General features: G+C 31.7%; 1 protein-coding gene across 2 annotated transcripts; it reads left to right on the forward strand.

The window, feature by feature from the left end:
- The first annotated feature begins 14,647 nt into the window (after window positions 1-14,647).
- On the forward strand, window positions 14,648-20,451 carry LOC105773778 (uncharacterized). Of its 2 annotated transcripts, XM_012595892.2 has the most exons (9): window positions 14,697-14,804; window positions 15,057-15,100; window positions 15,223-15,532; window positions 16,425-16,622; window positions 16,775-17,047; window positions 17,259-17,361; window positions 17,574-17,692; window positions 18,132-18,308; window positions 19,337-20,451. In XM_012595892.2, the coding sequence occupies exons 3-9, from the start codon at window positions 15,233-15,235 to the stop codon at window positions 20,195-20,197; spliced, it is 2,031 nt and encodes a 676-aa protein (XP_012451346.1). In that variant the 5' UTR covers window positions 14,697-14,804; window positions 15,057-15,100; window positions 15,223-15,232; the 3' UTR covers window positions 20,198-20,451. The 2 variants fall into 2 exon arrangements, with proteins under 2 accessions (XP_012451345.1, XP_012451346.1); XM_012595891.2 differs by lacking the exon at window positions 15,057-15,100 and having other exon boundaries at window positions 14,648-14,804.
- The last annotated feature ends 249 nt before the right edge of the window (window positions 20,452-20,700 follow it).

Below are 20,700 nucleotides of genomic sequence, written 5' to 3' on the forward strand. Positions count from 1 at the left end.
ACTATATTACAATTTGACCCGTACACTTGCGGACACCGCCGATTTAGTTCCTTATATCTTTGGTGTGTTATTTGTACTATAAATGATAACTCATTTATAGGAAGTCAATGACCAAGTCTCAAATGCCAAAGGTATGTCTTATTATAGTGAGAAGTTTTAAGTCTTTTATTCGATATTTCAGTCTCATGCAATGTGCACATCTTTGGTTTGATAAAATAAAGATTATTTGACATCCATCCATTAAAGATAATATTGTGTTTTCTAAGTATTACAATTCCATTATTAAAATTCACGGTCAAGCCATCTTTTTATAAACATGCAAAAGAAACCAAGTTTCTTTTGAAACTTGGTACATAGAAAACGTCTCTTAAAATAATCTTCCTAAAATTATCAAAATAATTATGTAAATCTCTCACTGATTCAACTGCCACACTTGTCTCGTTCCTGTTTCATAATGATAAGTTCTTATATCTAAGATCTCTTGTCTCCTCGAACCCCTATATAGAAACATAAACATGATTAGTGGCTCTAGAATTAATTACCCAATGGTCTATTGAATCCTCTACTAAACAAGCTTCAATCATTAAGAGTTTCATACATTTTCCTTTGGTAGTTAGGTATTCCTTCCACTCTTTATAGTTCACCTTGAAGTGCCTTTCTTAATGTAAAAGAAGCATTTCAACTTATATAAGTCTTTAGGCTTCCTAGTTCTCTTCCTTTCAACCTGTGGTGACCCAGAAACCTTATCCTTGTCTTTCTTATCACACATTCCCTTCCCTTTTGAGGAAGAAATGACAACTATGTTTGCTTCTGCTCTTCAAATTGGCTGACCGCCATTCAACATCAACTCAAAAGACTTTAGTTCCTTTATAAGTTGTGTAAGCATCGGGTTCTTGTTTCCAAGGTTATAAGTGACCCGAAAGCCAGCAAAATCCTTGGATATCTTTTGAATATCATTTCAATTTGGGCGTTGTAGTCCAAATTGGTCTCATTGTCTACAGCCTTGGCAAAGTAGCCCATAAGAGTGATCATATGGTCTTTGACCGGAGTGAGTACCAAGCTTTTTTTGGGCATTCATCAAGCTAGTATAATAGACTATCGAGTCAAGGTAGCTTGGCTTACGAACATGTCTTTTGGCTTATCTAGAATCGCTTTAGTAGTCTTACGAGTCTCTAGTTGCTTATACAATGTGTTGGTCATGCTTGCTAGCATATAGCAACGAGATATCTCATCAGACTTTTCCCAACATTTTATAGGCTCAACTTAAGTGGTTGGAGGGCACTTATTATCAAGAATTGTTTTAAGTTTTTCATAGCTCAATACAATTATCACGTTCTTTTCCACTCCTTATAGTTATTTTTATTCAGTTTGTGTTCAGTGAGTATGTTAAATAAGGGATTGGTTGTCATTTCGAATAGAAATAAAACATTCATTTATTAATATCTTTGTATAAGAAAATGTTTGAGTTTTTTTTTTGCAACATTACAACATGCACTAAGATGATGCATACGTCTTTGATTAAACCTTGAAAACATTTGTAAGCCATTGCAATGATAATTTCCACACCCATTGAATAAAACCTTAGTGGGGTGATCATGATCAATTAGTAAGAACATGGATTTCCATCCAATTAGTACATGAACCTAATTCCTTAGGCATTTACACGTACTAGTAATAATGTAACATTTGGCCATCATTCTAACTTAAGTAGAGCTCCATGGGGAGCTATTTAACTAGAAGATCTTGAATGTATAACCATAAACTCAACACCTATCACATCATATACCACAAATGAGTCATCGTGGGACAATCTCACCGAGTAGCATGCTTTGACTAGTTGTCCTCCTTAAAGATAAAACTTCTAGCTATTCCATATGATAACAACTACCAAATAGGTCGGTCCAATTATCATATGAATAGAAGATAGTTTTTACTTTTAGGAAATCTCCTTAGTGAAATTCACATGGCAATCCTACCATGGGGTAGTACACTTACCATCCCATCACAAGAGGCCATTGATGAATGTCATCGATCTTATTTATAGACCTTCTCCCACTCAATATTCTTTAAAAATATGCAAGGTTTTTAAATCTAGTTTCAATCATGAATGATCAATATATGTATGACAAGTACATGTGGCATTCTTTCCTAAACTATATGGCATGCTTATCTTATATATGCATGAACATACATCAGTAGTAATATAAATATCATCATGCTTATCTCATAAATATAAAAGTATAAAATTAAACGACTCTGACCTACCAAAGTTTCCATGATTCCATCCTAGAAAATAATAAAATTACAAAATTCACCCCAAAGCATACTTTAGGTCTTCAATTTTGCCTCCACGGACTTCTACTGCAGTACCGGTTGATGTTTCTATCATCACCATCTTTTTATAGTTGTTACCATGTCATCACCATTGTTGGTCAAAGCCGGCCACCACCAGGCCGCCACTAAAATCGTCGTTGTCAACCACTACCGAGTCATCATCAAGAAAAATTGGGTTATCGTCAGCCACCGTTGGATTGCCACTAGTTATTGATGTCAACCCACCGTCAGCCACCGCCGACCGCCATTGGAACACCACCAGTCTCTTTCTGTCAGACCACCATCGACCACCCTCTGGTTTAGGCTCATGTTTTTTTGTCTCAATTCTCGAGTTTTGTTAGAAAATAATTTTACAAAAATTTTTATGTTAATTTCTGGATCACATATTTTATTCTAAAATAACGAAATTAACATCCTATGTAGAGATGATTACAAAAATTTTGAGTGGGAGAAGGTCCATAAACAATACCTTGCATAAACAAATCCTATGTGGAGATTATTACAAAAAAACACAAACTCATTCTTCCAATCATTTCTAAGTAATCCATGTACATTTGCAAATGTGTCATTTCTCATTTTCATTTCCATTTTCATTTTAAGAAACCTACATTCATTCCCAAATGATTGCATTTATCCATTTCGGAGAAAATCATAATCATTCCTGAATGTTTCTGATTTCTCTATTTCTATTCATTATGTTCATATCGATTCAAACAAGCAATTCATTTATGGTTTCAATGAACTAGTGGAGGAACCAATTGGACATATGCAATAAGGGCTCAAATGATTTATAATTAAGTTTCGGCTTTTTGCCTATTAATTATAAACTCATCTAGTCATGAAGTCATTCCACTATAGTATCATGATTGATATCTCCCTAACGACAAACCATTACAAAAGCATCTACCTAGTGCTAGTCTAATGACCTTGTCATAAGTGTGTACCCTCATAGGATATCTTAATCTCTTTGAGATTATATTCGTTCTCCCAATATTATCCCATTTTATCTCATGGTAACCATTACATCTTCCTTCATGAAAGTCAATTACTATCAAATACTAATCAAGTCATTCATCACAAAGATGAACGACCTGTGACCACGTTTACTTTTCATCAACCATGTAATGCCAATGAGAGGATATCATTTACCCATGTCTCAGGGTATGAATTACACCATTGTGGATGACACTACATACTATAGAAGTCATACACCCAACGCACTAGCTTTCGGCTCTTTATCTATTCGAATTTAGGCTTTTACTTACATCAAAGTGTACGAGTCATGCATACATAATCTACCATCCACTTAGGATTTAGGTATCTCACACTATGAATGATAAGTGAATAAATCCATAAACGAGTTTAGGATCTATTCTACTTGGGTCCAGTCTGATGTACTGTCAGTCTAGTTAGTTACATCTCTGTCTCTATCTTTTGGTAGCCGTCTACTCCGATGCCTAAGATAAGGCATCTCGTTAATTGGACTTGATAGACGACATATTAGTCTTTCAATAGGTTTACTCATTTTCGATTATACAAATGACATGTTTAGGTTCATCTACTAATACAAGTTGTCTTTTCGTATTACGATTAGACCACGTAATTTTTCTTAAGATTAGTTAAACATTAGACAACCAGTGAGCAACATTTGCTTCTAATTTTCTTTGCATGCAAAAACCATGTAAGGAAAATATACAAATTATTAATGTAATTCCTGAATAGTTTTATTAACCAATCTGTTAAAAAAATTACAAATGTACTTAGACAAAAATACTACACTTAGGGTAACAGATCCAATAGTGACGAGGACAGAATAGTATGTCAAGTCGTGACGAGGAGCCCCGTCATCATGATGAGGCCATAACAATATGTCACGTCGTGACGAGGAGCTTCCTCACTTCACAACATGAACTTTGAAATTTGAAATTTTACAATTCAGTCCTGATTTGATCTCGAGTTAACTTCAAGGTTTTCGTAAGCTCATATAAACCCTAGGATTGTGTATTTATTGCATTGCTTGCTTATAATTTTTGTATTTGTATTATCGTTGGTGTGTATTCATATCCTAATAGTTTGTAATTGCTCCAGCAACGAATGAGGCACACTGTAGCTCGGACACAGCAAATTGAGTCGGGTATAGAGTGGTACAAAATTCACATAAACATTTTCAATGTTATTTTTATCTTTACATGAATACCGAGTGATTTTTTTAATTTTAAAATGTCAAATCAGTGAATTTAATAGAAGAATTTTAACAGTGGTAACAACTGAACCTAATTTTTAAATCTAAAAAGTAGAGATTCTAAATTTCTAAAAATAAAGTAGGAGATTAAATTTCAAATGTGCAAAGTGTATAGAGTATATTTTAACCTTCAAATTTTTACTCCATAATTTAACATAAATAATAATCAACCCAACACAAAGATTGAGAATCATGCTAGTTGTATTAAAAGAAAGATATATAAATATTTTCATAAATTATAATTAAATATAGATTATATGTTATTAAATTAGAAAATGTAAAATATTGATTTAATACATAACAATAATATTTTATTATTAAAAATAAAATTATTTATTGTTATCATAAGTAATACTAAATATAATAAAATATAAAACTAATTTATGTTAAATAATATATTATATTTAAAACTAATAAATATATTATATCTTACATTTTAATATATTAGATTTAAAACATAAAGTTAATAAAAAATATTTTTGTTATCTTCAAAACATTTCTCCCTCCTTTTATTTTCTCCCTCTCTCATTTAACAATGTTCTTCACCAAAATGAAAATAAACCCAAAAAGTCCTTTATATCCATATTCCAATTAACATCCCTGTAGTGCTCCACCGCCCTCCGCCGGTTGTCACTATCTCTCAAATCCAAAATTACACCATATTCATCTTTAGTTCTCTATTTAGTAAAATATATGTTTTATTTCTTTAATTCTCCCTTTCCTTTTTCTTCTTTTACTGTCTCTTTAACTATATCAGAATTTCATCAACAGAAGAAGAAATTTCATGAAAACTAGAAGATTTTTCCTTTTGTCCTACAATTTTTATCTATTTTATTTACATTCTTTTAACGATCATGAAGATACCAACTTATATGAAAATTAATAACAAAAAATTGGTAGTGAAGGTTTATGGAGGTTTAAATGATTTTAAAATTTTTATTCCTATTCAATATTCTAGGATGTGTTCTTAAAATAAAATAACCATTCCATGGTTTTGTTGAATATTCCATTAGATGGAATAGAATTCAGAGCAAGTATTTAAACCAAAAAAATGATTTACTATTACCCATGTAATAGGGGGAATGGCTAACTAAACGTTACATGAGAGTTAGGCTAACTTCCTTGCTTCCTTTTGCATGGCATGTAAATGAGCTTTGAATTGAAGTTTAACTTGTAGAAGAGGGTTTTGAATATCTGAGTCAACAAGTTGAAGCTTCTAGTGTATGGTTGTGCTACCTTCAATGATGTTTTTGTTGAAAAATTTTATTTAGAAAATTATTATTTTAGGTACAGCGAAAGTTTTAATTTTTTTAAATCAAGTCGTTTATGTTATTTATAGTAATAAACTCAACTGGAATTATACATGTTCTTTGTAAGAGGCAGACTAAAGTCGATTTTGGTTTTCAACTAAGCAGTCTTCTTACTATCCTCGAACCACGAATTGCTTCAAGTGTGGGTTCGAGCAACATAAACCAAATTATAGAATGAAAACTTTTAATTAACTTCAATAGGAAAGTTAATATCTCTCGACGAAATTAGTAATATTATTTGTGAACGTATTGAGTAATATAATAGAGAATTAAAGATTGTAAATAGTGGTACCGTCCTTCAAGTGGGCGATAGCATTGCTCGTATTCATGGTCTTGATAAAGTAATGGCAGGTGAATTTGAAGAATTTGAAGAGGGTACTATAGGCATTGCCCTAAATTTGGAATCAAATAATGTTGTTGTATTAATGGGTGACGGTTTGATGATACAAGAGGGAAGTTCTATAAAAGCAACAGGAAAAATTGCTCAGATACCAGTGAGTGAGGCTTATTTGGGTTGTGTTATAAATGCCCTGGCTAAGCCTATTAACGGTCGAGGTATGTTTTTTTTAGAAAATAAAATTTATTATTTAAAATAAATTGTCACAATTTTCTTATAGAATAACAACGATTGAGAAGTGTTATAAATTGCTTATCACATAGTTTCTATTTATAGAGAATCAACATAAGAGTTATATTCGAATAAGGTCGAATAAGAGTTTCTATTTAAGTAGAAGAGCTATGGGCGGCGACACCCTTTTATGACTCACTAGGATTGCCACCCCTATGTATATTATATAACCTTATTAGGCTTTTCATGTATTGAGTCCAATTATATGTGTTTCCTGAACTTTTGCCCAACACTTATAATTTATCAAACTCAATATTTATTTTCTATTACCCAAAATATTATCTATTAATTTAATTTAAGTTCTTAATTAAATAATTTTTTCAACTCAATTATACTTCTGTTAAAGTCATAGCAACTTTATCATATTAGAATCTATGAGGAAATATATTTAATTTCCTTATTCAACAAATTCATAATGACTGATTATGGTTTAATTAAATAATAATTTAAAGAACTTAAATTAATTCTCAAGTCATCTTTCGTACTTAGTGAGAAAACACATTCACTACAATAGTGATACATACGATCTATCTCTTACTTCATCATTTTCATTCATTTCATATTATTGCTTCTACGTGCAATTCGTTTCTGGTTATCTCAAGCTAGTAGAGGAATCGATTGGACATATATAATTAGGGCTCAAATAATTTGTAATTAAGTTTCAATTTTAGGTCTATTAATTACAACCTTATTTAGTCATGAAGTCATTTCACTAAAGTATCGTAACTGAGCTCTCCCATATTATATACCATTACAAAAGCTACTCAATAAGCGCTCGTCCAATTACCTTATCATAAGTGTGTTATCCTTATAATCTCTCTGGGATAAATTTGTTCTCCCAATATGATCGTATTTTATCTCATAGTAACCAGTATATATTCCTTCATGAAAAGTCAGTTACTATCACATAGTAATTAAATCACTTATCACAAAGAGAATGACTCGTGATCACATTTACTTTTCATCTATCATGTAAATCTGATGAGAGGGTATGATTTACCCTTTATTGGGCTATGAATTCCACTTTTGTGGAATAATACTACATATTGCAGAAGTCGTATACCCAATGTACCAGCTTTCAGTTTCTTATCTATTTAAACTCAGGCTTTCATTTACATAAATGTATATGAGTCATGCATACATAGTCCATCATCCACTCAGGATTAATGTATGTCATGATATGAATGTCACAAGTGAATAAATCCATAAATAGATCTAGGATCTATTCTACTTGAGTCTTATTTGATGTATTGTTAGTCCAGTTAGTCACATTCATGTCTTTATCTTCTAGGATTCATCTGCTTCGATATCTAAGACAAGATATCTCCCCAATTGGACTTGATAGATGACATTAGTCTTTAAATTGATTTACTCAATTCCGATTAGACTAATGACATGTTTAGATTATCTACTAATATCAGTTGTCTTTCCGTATTACAATCCGATCATGTAATATCACTTAGTATTAGTTAAATGTTAGATAACTAGTGAATCAATATTTGTTTTCTTTTTGCTTTGCATGCAAAACCTGTTGAGGTCAATATACAAAAATATTAATGAAACTGATGGATACTTTATTAAACCAATTTGTTCGAAAAATACAAGTACATATAGATGAAAATACTACACTAAGAACACTAGATCCTAATAGTTTTTTTCAATTTTCTATTAGTGTTGAGGCAACCACAATGAGTTATTGGAGTTCCTAAAGCCTTACCATGGCTAGTTTAACAAGGATATGCCTAGCTTGTACAATAGGTTGGCCCATCCTTTCTACAGATAATAATGGAATTGTGTTTGTCTTTGTTATCATGGGAAAATATTGCTCCAAAATCCGAGTTGTTGTTGTTTTTTACCGGGGAAAAGTTGAGGCTTGAGCTAGTGTTGTGGTTGTCAAATGATGCTTGTTGCCTATTCAGGGATCTTGAAAATGATCTTAAGGAAGAGTTATAGGGAATCATGCGTGATGTAAAGTTTAATTTTTCCTCATATTATCCTTATGATTTATTGCAAGGTGGAGGGCGACAACGCTAATGAGTCGGTTGTAATACCCTTTACCTGATTTGTAAGCCTGATAGAATAAAGAGCCCTACATTAATCACTAGAGTGACAATGATGGATCTATATTTCATAAAATACTCGTTTTAACATAAATTAAAGCATTCATGAATAAATATAATCAAAAACTAGAGTCAAAATGAATTTAAAACAAAGTTCAAAGGCCCAAATATACAAACTATGAGCCAAGTTTTGATACTTGAGACCAAAGTACTGATAGTTATATCAATTTTCAACTAATTTTGGCCTCAAAGTCACAAAGTACCAATCCTCCAAATTTAGTGTTGATACTTGAGTGCAAATACCAATACCAAGGTGCCTTATATCAATAGATGCCTCTCTTGTTTCAAAATTTTAACTACTAACTTCGAATGTATTTAAACTAGGGGCTTCAGTACTGATACTTAGTCAAGAGGTATTGGTACATAGGTATGGGGTACCGAAACTTCCAACCCAAAAATATTTAAAAAAAAAGGCCAAAAAAAATCATTTGATTAGGCTCCAAAATATATCGAAATGTACAAGACATAAAGCCAAAACTATACCAACATATTTGACATTTTGAAACACAACCAAAACAAGCAAAATAGGTAAAATATACCACTTAATTCAAAATTTTATTATCTTAGTGGTTGAAAATAATCTTTCAATCTACATGCATTTTAATAGTCCTGAACGAAATCATCATTAAAAGTCATAAATATAACAAGTCATGCACAATGTATCAAATGGTCGCAACATCTTATACATCATTAATCTATGTACCAAATGGTCACAACATCTCATACATCATTAAACTCAAAAAAATATAACAACTCGTGTGTACCAAATGCTCATAAATATAACAAGCCATATCACACATTCTAATTAGTTATAAGTGTCACATGTTTTTTAGTACCGTTAACTTTTGAACCAAAAATTTAACCGACAATTGTTTTGGTATTAATATGAAAAGGTTTCTAAGCTTTTGAACTTAAAAAAAAACCTAAATAAACATATACGGACTTTTATAAATAAGTACAAAATGAATCGAATAAATTGTTGTCTAGGTTTATTTGAACTTAGACACTCATTTGTCCCAATACATTTTGAAATTTAAAAAAACATAAAATTTATAATAAAATCATTAAAACTATTAAAAATTAAAATTTATAAGAATTATTAAAAATTAATTAAAAATCATAAAATTTTACAAAAAATTATAAAAACAATTTATTATTTTAAAATTTAAAAAAGAAAACGAACATAAAACTTATATCAAAAATAAAAATAAAGCTTAATTTTTGCCTCTCGATTTTTATTTTATCAAGCTATATTAGTTAAGTTAAATAATTTAATCAAAATGAAGAAATAATTTTAAATTTTTTTAAAAGTAATTTATTTTTTATAAAAATTATGGTTTCTAATTAATTGCTAATAATTTTTATAAATTATTCTTTTCTAAATTTTTATAATTTTTAATAAGTTGTTTTTCATAAATTTTATACAAATTCATGGTTTTAATTATTTTTAATAATTTATACAAAATTTTAAAAATATTAAATTTTATAAATTTTTATGTTTTTATAATTCTAGAATAAATTTAGACAAATGAGTATATAGATTTAAATGAACTTGGACAAAAATTTATCCAGTTCATTATGTAATTATTTTAAAATATTTTTAAATATTTTTTCCCACATCAACAATAAATGCTGACATGACGTATGTTAACGGCCACATTCGCATTGTCATTAAATATTAATGGTCAATATTATTCAAAGGGCATATTTGGTAAATTTTGTTAGTTCAGGGGTTTAATTGGGTGCAAAAAATTTGAAGGAGTTTGATTAATTTTTTTGAAAAAATTCAAGGACTTATTTTACCAATAACCCTATGAAAAAAAATGCTATTAATGTGAAAAGAATATAAATCTAAATATGCCAAAGTCCTTGTGCTCTTTTAAAATTTAAAATTTAAAATTTAGTCCTTATATTTTAATTTTGAGACATTGAATCTCTATACTTTTTTATTTAAAATTCTTGATCCATCCGTCTAATTTTTTCGTTAAAGTTAACGGTGTTAAAGGTAAAATAACTTTTTAACCCTCAACATTTACATTTTTTTGTCAATTTGATTATTACCCATTAAAAGTACGTAAAAATTTAAAATATATTTTTCATATTTTAAATAAAGAAATATAAAATTTATAAATTTTTTAAAATAAAAAATTATGAAAATACTGAAAACACTTTAAAAATAAGAAATAAAAAAGATATTAAAATATAAAAAGAATCTAAGATTCAATGTTATCTATACTGGATCAGATTGACCAGTCGAATTGAGAACTGTTTGAGGTATTAGTCCAACGAAAAGCAAAAAATCGGTTGACCCGCGAACTGATACAAACTGGTTGAACCAACAATTAAACCTATTTCAAACCAGTTGTTGAGTATGCCTCATATTTTAGTCAATTTTGAGAGATAATCTTCCAGTTAAACTCTGTTTATTTGTTTCAGTTGAACTCTAATTAGTCTAGATTATTTTATTATTATTTGACTTACGCATTTATCCTATAAATAGTCTCTTTTACAACATTAAAAATACACCCATTAAAGATTAGAACTCATAACACTTTTAAAGAATTTTGTGTTTATGTTTTGAGGATTCTTTATTTTATGGTTTCGGGGTTTAGTTTTTATCTCTATCTTTGGTACTCTTTGTTCTTTTGCCATTAAAGTAAAATTATCTTTACCAATGGATTTTTATCCTTTTTGGAAGGGATTTTCCACATTAAATTTGTGTGTTCAATTTCTCAATTTCTTCTGCTATTTTTACTTGTTCGTTGCTTAATCGGATCAATCCCCAACAAGTGATATCAGAGCTAGTTCAATTTTCGTAAATCAGCTCGTTCATATATTGCAGGAACAAGGTTTGACATTGAGAAGTTCGATGGTGTCACAAATTTCAATCTGTGGCAAGTTCGAATGATGGCAATTCTAGTTCAGACTGGCCTGAAAAAGGTATTTATCGGGAAAAAGCCTAAGAATCTATATCAAACAAAATGGAAAGAGCTTGATGAAAAGGCCATGTTTGCAATCCAGTTGTGCCTCGCGATTAGGGTATTGTAGAAGGTATTCATGGAGAAAATCTCATTCACCTTGTGGAAAATGTTAGAAATTCTTTATGCAACTAAGTCTCTGATTAATCGTTTAGTGTTGAAACAACGTCTATTTACATTTTGCATGAACGAAGGTGTGCTTCTTAGAGATCACTTTAGTCAATTTATTACTCTTTTGAATGATTTAAGAATGTTGAATTTAAGATTGATGATGAAGATCAGGCTATGCTATTATTGTGCTCTTTACCCTCTTCATACAAGTCTTTCAGGGAGACCCTGATTTATGGCAAAGACTAACTCTCGTTTGAGGATGTGAAAGATCATTGGTTGAGTAAAAATAAACTTAACAATAAGTTTGGTTTGGATAGTAAGGCAGATAGGTAAGCTTCCATTTTGGTAGCATCAAAGAAGCGAGATAAAAGTGTCGCTATTGTAAGAAGTTAGTTCATGCCAAAGCAGATTGTTATAAACTGCGAAATAAAAGTGCTGCTGAGAGTAATAAGGGAGATGTAGTTGGTGCTATTTTGGTTGACTAAAGCGGTGATGATTTCTTTTTAGTGTCAACAAGTGATAGCTCCGAGCTTAGGTCCGAGTGGATTCTAGATTTAGGATGTTCTTTTCACATGCGTCCCAACAAAGAATGGTTTTCCACATACAGTTCAGTTGAAGGTGGAGTTATGCGTATAGGAAATGATTCATCCAGTAAGGTAATTAGTATTGGTACTATTAAAATGAGGATGCACTATGGGACGATTAGGACACTCTCAGATGTCAGGAATGCACTTGATTTACAAATGAATCACATCTCCTTGACTATTTTAGACTCGAAAGGTTGTAGAATAAACATCGAGTCGAGCAATATTAAGGTGTTTCGTGGGGCTCTCGTTTTGTTAAAAGGTAAAAGGACTGATAGTCTTTATATTCTTGAAGTTTCTACAGTGACCGGTAAAACCAGACATCCCTCATTCGTTATGGAGTCGAAGTCAACTCATTTGGAGCGAAGACAACTAGGTCATAGAAGGGAAAAAGGTATAACTGTTTCACTGAAGAAATATTCTCTTTTGGATGCGGGTTTTGAAAAGTTAGGGCATTGTGCTCTTCAAAATTAGACCTGGGTTAGTTTTGATTTGACAGTGCACAAGTCGAAGGCTAGAAGTCTTTTAGATTCTAAGCATAGATTCGACTTAGTTAATTCCCTGCATAGTTCAAGATAGGCCCGTGGTGGGCTTTGGCAAAGATGGCGTTGTGGAAATATGAGTCAAGGTGGAGTTTTGTTGAGTATGCCTCATATTTCAGTCAAATTTGAAAGATAATCTTCTAATTAAAATTTGTTTATTTGTTTCAGTTAAACTCTAATTAGTCTAGATTATTTTATTATTATTTGACCTATGAATTTAGCCTATAAATAGGCTCTTTTACAACCTTAGAAAATATAACCATTAAATATTTGAACTCATAACACTTTTGGAGAATTTTGTGTTTAGGTTTTGATTGCTCTTTATTTTCGGGTTTTAGGGTTTAGTTTTTATCTTCATCTTTTATACTCTTTGTTCTTTTGCCCTTATAGTAAAAGTATCTTTGCCCGTGGTCTTTTTATCCTCTTTGGAGGAGTTTTTTCACGTTAAATTTGTGTATTCAATTTCTCAATTTCTTCCACTATTTTTACTTGTTCGTTGCTTAATCAGGTTGATCCCCAACACTGGTTTGACCAATTGATTTCCAAAACAATCTGTCCATCCGGTTTAAAGAAAATCAATTACTAAAAAAAAAAAACATTAAAGAAATTATAAAATTAGTTCAATCGCGAGTTCAACTAGTTTTTTTAGTTCGGTTTAAGTAGTCCGTACCGATTCTAGGTTAACCAGATTTCTATCTCTCATCAGACCAATACCCAACTAGTTCTTGAACCAATCAATCCGATTCGATTTAGGTTACATTGAATTTTGAAAGTTTTTATATTTAAAAAATCTTTTTATTTTTTATTTTTTATTTTTAATTTTAAAGAGTTTTATTTTTACTAAAATTATATTTTTAAAATATTTATGTTTTTTAAATAAGAAAATATATTTTTAAAATTTTATAAAAAATTAATGTACTTTTGAAGGGTATGGACCAAATTGATAAAAACTATAAATATTGAAGGCTTAAAAAGTTTAAAATTTTTAAAAATTTGTAGACCTGTGAATCAACAGGGACTGGTTGAACTAAGTTAAAAATCAGTTGAACTGTCAATTAAACCAATTTTTATAATTTTTTATTTTAAATTTTTAATAATTTATTTGCTTTGAACCGGTTATACTGGTTATTCTAGGAACCAGTTGTACTGGTTATTCTAGGAACCAATTGGTTAGGTCAATTTAAAATCGGTTCAACTATCGATTCAACCAATTTTAAGCTCAGTTCAACTAGTCTGTACTAGTTTGTTAGTCAACCAATTTTTTACGTCTCATCGAACTGATACCCTAATCGATTCCTATCTGGTTTGATTTATATAACATTGAATTTTAGAATTTTTTATATATATATTTGAATTTTAATGAGTTTTATTTTTTCATATTTTTTATTTTTAAAATTATTTTATTTTTGACATTGTTAATTTTAATGGTAAAATTAAATGGAGGACCAATATTTTAAATAAAAATATATAAATTCAATGTCTCAAAATTAAAATATATGAACTAAAATTTAAAATTTAAAAGAGTATAGAGACTTTTGGTATATTTAAACCAAAAATATAATTCAACCACATAATTAGAAAAAAGAAAATAGATTTATATGTATCGAGGTGTGGCCAACAATAGAGACGAGTTACACTTGAATAAATTCCGCATCCGGACTTGTACTTTGAAGCCACCCCACCAACACTGGAAAAGTACAATCCTAATAGCTAAGCTAAGGTCGGTTAAAATTCTTAAAACACCTATTTCCTAGCTTCCCTGCAATTAAATTTGGACACGTGTACTCCAAACCGGCATTACAAAAATTTTCCATTAATTAACCCACCCACCCCCTCTCTAATAATAATAAACATAAAATAAAAGAATATGCGTCGAGTAATCAATCGGTTTCTTTACACACGAAGGTAGTTTTCGTAATTAATCGGAGAATTTCAGTGAATATCGAGCTCCTCAGGTTCGTTAATTTTAAATATTCCGATTTGCCGTGTTATTAGGGTTTTTTCCCCCCAGATTTTCCTCATGTTTAGGTTATCATGTTTTATTCTTTTTTCACATTCCGTGTGTTTGTGTGTGTGTGGGGTTTTTTTTTTTTTTTTTCGTTTAATCCGTAGATGATATATCTCAAAGTTTATAGCTCTGTATTGCGATGAAGCATGTTAGCTATTAGAAATAGGATCTGAATTTCGATTTCTTTCTTTCTCTTTAGTTTTCCCAGCAGCCAAATACAAGGTTACAATGCCGGAGATCATGGTCCTCTCTCCTTTCTCCAATATTATTTTAGAAAGCATTGACTATATTTCTCGTCTATGTTTGAATGTGATATTACAAGCTTTCTGAGGTAATTATAATTGTGCTTTTATTTAATATTTTAGGGATAAACTCATGGCAACTGCAACTATGGCTACCGCAGCTGGTGCAGCTGCTCTTCTGTACTATACATTGAATCGTAAATTGCAGACAGATAGGTCTGGTAACGATGACAATGAAAATGGAAGTGATTTGTCCAATAATCCTTCTTCAGGGCTTGATCGCATTTCGCATAGGTTAATTCAAGCTCCTGCAACGTGGGTAGAGACGATTTCTACTTTGTCTGAAACTCTTAGGTTTACATACTCTGAGACTCTAGGGAAGTGGCCCATTGGAGATTTGGCATTTGGGATCAACTTCTTATTGAAGAGGCAGGTACCGTATGCATCCTTTGATTTTTATTGCTGCTGTAATGTTTGATGCCATGATTATTTTATTGGTTTCATTTACTCTGTTTTGAGGACTGTAAAACAGATTGGCTAGTAACTAGAATACGAGTGTTTGGGAGGGGTGGGGGAAGTTGTTTTTAAAGAAGTTGGCAGTTTCATTTACATACGAGAGATGATGGGTGTTGGACTAATGCTAGTTTTTCTGCCAAATTTCATGATTCTGCTCCAGTTAGTTTAAATCTACTATCATTTGACTTTCTTGTTAATTACAGTGTTCATATCAGAATCATGAGTTCAGAATTCTGAATCCTTTTGTTGTGTCTCTACCATCATGAACCTAATTTACAGTTCAAATTTTGTGTTGAGATTTAACTTTATAGGTAAGGTTTTTAATCTAAAGGCTGAATCCAGTGCAATGGATTTTGGTTTGTTTTTATGTCATTATCTGTTTTGTACTTAATCCATGCATAGTTCTCACAGTTAGGAGTCAAGACCTATCATGCCTCTGTACAACAGCTATAGTTGTATGATGTCTTAACACTACATTTCATTGTAAACCTAATGCATCTCAGTATGAGCATCAAAGACAAATTCATTTGATGTTTATAAAGCCATTTTACAGTACATGTATTTTTTTGTTCTTAGGCAGAAACATATTTTCTCCCTACGATGCTTTGGTTTTATCGCATTGAGATAATTATAGAACTTGATGTGATATCATATCTCCTCCTGGAATTTCTTGTATTCTGTAAACAAATCACCAGATCAGGCTTTCATGTTTTTATGAAGCAGTGTTTATAGAAACTCTTAATAGTTCGTTGTCAAATTGATGTATCCATTATTGGCACTACAAACAATATGGTTATTTTTTTTTTCAGGGACATTTACATGTTGCGAGTGTATTTGGTGGTAAAGATAGCATTGAGCTCAAAGGACCAGATATAAGTGCTGAACTTAAATATCTGTTAAACTTGTTGACATTGTGTTGGCATTTTTCAAAAAAACCATTTCCTTTATTTTTGGAGGAGACTGGTTATGCAGAGGAAGATGTTCTCCTCCAAGAACCCAAAGCAGGAGTAAGTTGTGTCGCCCCCCAACTTTCTGGATAAGTATGTGATATATATTTTTAATATTGGAGTTAATTTTCAAAGGTATTGTAATTCAATTGTACTGTCGATGTGCTTTTGAATTTATGATTAGTATTATCATATTTATTGAAATCTTGCAGATTTTGAAGCCTGCATTTACAATATTGGTAGACCACAAAACAGAATGTTTTCTTCTATTAATTCGTGGAACACACAGTATCAAGGATACTCTGACAGCTGCAACTGGAGCTATAGTTCCATTCCATCACTCTGTTGTGCAAGAGGGAGGAGTGAGTGATTTAGTTTTAGGTTATGCACATTGCGGAATGGTAGCAGCTGCTCGGTGGATAGCAAAGCTTGCCACTCCTTGTCTTATTAAAGCACTTGGTCAACATCCAACTTATAAGGTCAAGGTAAAGGCATAATTTGCAATTTATGTCCATAAATTTTCCTGCAACTAATTTCTGTCTATATATTTGCTTAACAAGAATGCTGCTAATTAGATAATGCTAATTGTGAAAATATCAAATTGTTTTTTGATCTTTTAAACCTTTTAAATATTAAACCTGTCTACTTTATCAAAATTTGCTGAAATCATTAGATTTATTGAATTTGATTTAATAGATTGTAGGGCATTCATTGGGGGGAGGCACTGGTGCACTTCTAACTTATGTGCTGCGGGAGCAAAAGGAGTTATCAACAACTACCTGTGTCACATTTGCTCCAGGTTTGTTCTCTCTCTCTCTCTCTCTCTCTCTCTCTCTCTCTCTCTCTCTCATCTAGTGTTAGCCTTCAAGAATAGATGCCTCTTCACATGCTCCTGTATAGAACATCTGTGCTGTAATATGGTATGACATATCCCCTTAGGATGTTTGTTTAATGTGATACCTTCTTCTTTGAACATAGTAATGGAACTGACCATATATGTGCTGCATGCAGCTGCTTGTATGACATGGGAGTTAGCAGACTCGGGGACTGATTTTATTACTTCTGTTATAAATGGAGCCGATTTAGTGCCTACATTCTCAGCTGCTTCTGTAGATGATTTGCGTGCTGAGGTAAATGATATCGGTTATCTAGAAATTATATTTATTCCTTGTGAAAGAAACGGATGCTGAGATATTTCTACTGTAAGCAGAAGTATCTTACATGTTCTATTTGATATGGTTGTGCTCCTTAAGCTTTTATTGCCTTCCTTTTCAAAGAAGAACAGTAATTTGCACTAGGATGATTTTAAACCCCTTAATAGCAAATAAGTGCTGGCTTGCGAACTCTTACTGGCCTCACCTTCAGTTGTCTGCCTCTCTCTGGTTCTTCCTCTCCCATCCCGTTGTGGTTGATTGATCCTCTTCTTGATTTGTGGCTTTCTGTAGCTGATAGATTTTAGGAGCTGGAACAAATAGGATTTCATTGAAATGTTGTTCTGGACGGTATCTAGTTCATTTGCTTAAAGGCTATGTGATATTATCATGAACTAATTTTTTTTTTCTATTTCAGGTGACGGCCTCTGCTTGGTTGAATGATCTGAGGAATCAAATTGAGCATACAAGAATTCTGAGTACCGTTTATCGATCGGCTTCAGCATTGGGTTCTCGCCTTCCATCTATAGCCAGTGCTAAAGCAAAAGTTGCTGGGGCTGGGGCAATTTTACGCCCAGTTTCTAATGGTACACAGGTAGCTGAATTAATGAACGCTGTTCTTGCCTCACCATTAAACTATTTTTGCTAGATCCTGTTGTTTAGTTCTTAATAGCTTTTCAAGTTGAATTTACCTTTAAATTTTTTTCATTCCTAAACTGAGTATGTTTGGTGGAAAAGGAAAGAAAAGTTAGAGGAAAGAAGGTAAGATAGACTAAATTGGAATGATAGGGTGAGAGAAAATAAGACAGGCATAAGTTTGTTTTAACTTCTGCATTTTTCAGAAGTTTTAATTTCTTTCCACGATTTCAACTATATCAAGTAATGAATGAAAAGAAAATTAGGCTCCATTTGGTTTTAGAAATTGGAAACCATTTTCATTTTTGTTTTCTTGGAAATGGAGAACAATGAAGATTACGTTTTTGATTGAAAATTTTAGAATGGTTTTTGGAAAATAAAAATAGAAATATGAGAAAATTAGAAAAGGATAAAAATTATTTTTAACTAAAACTGTTTTGTAAAACTGAAAATGATAAAACATTGATTTTATCATTAAGTGAATTGAATCTGATTTAAACTCGTATAAATACAAAAAAGTTCTTCATTTCAATAGTTTTTCAAATATTTAATCTGGTACGTTGGTTTGAATCTATACTGTTGTAGAATTTCTTTATTTTATTTTTCATGTTTATATTATAAAAAAATAGGTACTAAACATGTGTTCATGTTTCCATTTCAAAAATAGAAAATGAAAATCATTTTTAAAATGGAATAGAAAATACTTTTAGAAACTAAATGGAGCTTTTTTTTCTTTCGATGTTTTCATCTTTTTTATCAAGCATATCAATAGAAAGAAAATATTTTTTATTTCTGTTTTTCTCCTTTAATTTTCCATCATTCTAGTTTTCTTTCCACCCTATCAAGCAAAATCTTGAAGTGCGGTAACTGCTTTGGTGGTGGAAGTTTTATCTCACTCCTTCGGCCTTAATTCTACCTGAACTTGAGTCGCTACATGTGTTTGATCTTTTTAAAATTTTTAATTCTCTTTAGAATTTTGATTTACAGGTCGTTATGAGAAGAGCGCAGAGCATGGCTCATGCAGCATGGAAACGTCCTACCATAAACCTGTCCTCCTGGTCTTGTATTGGACCCCGTCATCGTGGCACAGCTGCTCGATCAAACTCGGAGGAAGAAGGAAATACCTTGGAATCTAGCCCCAACAAAGCAGAAATGTCTGAGCCTCTCCTACCGTCTTCCCCAATAAACTCAAGTACAAAAGAAGCCATTGAACTTCCTGTGTCTTCATCAGGAGTTGAATGGAGTTCCGAAATTGTGTATTCCTGTTCGGATGGTGAACAACATCGTGATAGGGATGCTGAGCTGGAAGTTGGTGAGGACCTTATTAGCCACAACACGCATGATGAGCGCATGAATGAAGTTGAGTTGTGGCAACAACTAGAGCATGAGCTTTACGATAAAGCCGAAGATGATGAGGGTGATGTTGTTAACCAAATAAGGGAAGAAGAAGCGGCAGCCATTGCAGAGGTTGGAGGTGAGGGACAGTCGGATACTTCAGTTCCAGAAACAAAGGAAGTGCACAGGTTTTTCCCTGCTGGAAAGATAATGCATATAGTTACACTTCAGTCTGATGAGGTGGAGTCTGAAGTTGATACTCCCAGCTCAAGTGACGACACAGATGATAGGCAAAGGACAATGGAGGCAAAGATTGGGATTTTCCTTACCCCGAGATCCCTGTATAGTAAATTGCGGCTTTCCCAGACTATGATAAGTGATCATTTCATGCCTGTTTATAGAAGACAGATTGAAAAGCTAATAAAGGAGCTTGAAGAGGACCAAGCTCCGAATGTTCAGAACCAGAACCAGAACCATAGTCATGGTGTATATTCTGAACAGGAAGTCTCATAGGAAATCATTTCCCCTCTCTTGATGCAAGCAAATTATTTTCGAAATCCTTTTCTTTATTTTTATATGTTAAACGTTTTTTCTTTTTGTTATTTTCTCATATTAACGATTCCTCCCCTTCTCAATCCCACAGCACAGTTTTATGTTGGTATATTTATGTTTTGTATACAAGGGAGGGACTTATTTACACCTATGTAAAATCAAAGAGTTCTACAGTTACTTTAACCCTTGAATCAAGATTCAATCTATTGTCAAAATAGCCTTGTTTATGAAAAATATTTTCCTTCGATTATTTAGAAAGAAAGAACCTTCGATCCTTTCCTCTTCATTTAGAATCTGAAAACTTTGATTTTTTCTTTTATCAAATTTTATGACTCTTTGGGTCAAAATGAAGACTCATTAAATATAATATAATAAATAATAATAAATAATTTGATCAAATTTTGATATAATAATTTAATAACATCTTTAATATCATATTTTTAATGCTTTCATGTAACTGGCCT

Source organism: Gossypium raimondii, chromosome 6 (assembly GCF_025698545.1).
Source record: "Gossypium raimondii isolate GPD5lz chromosome 6, ASM2569854v1, whole genome shotgun sequence".
In the NCBI taxonomy this organism is placed as follows: Eukaryota; Viridiplantae; Streptophyta; class Magnoliopsida; order Malvales; family Malvaceae; genus Gossypium; species Gossypium raimondii.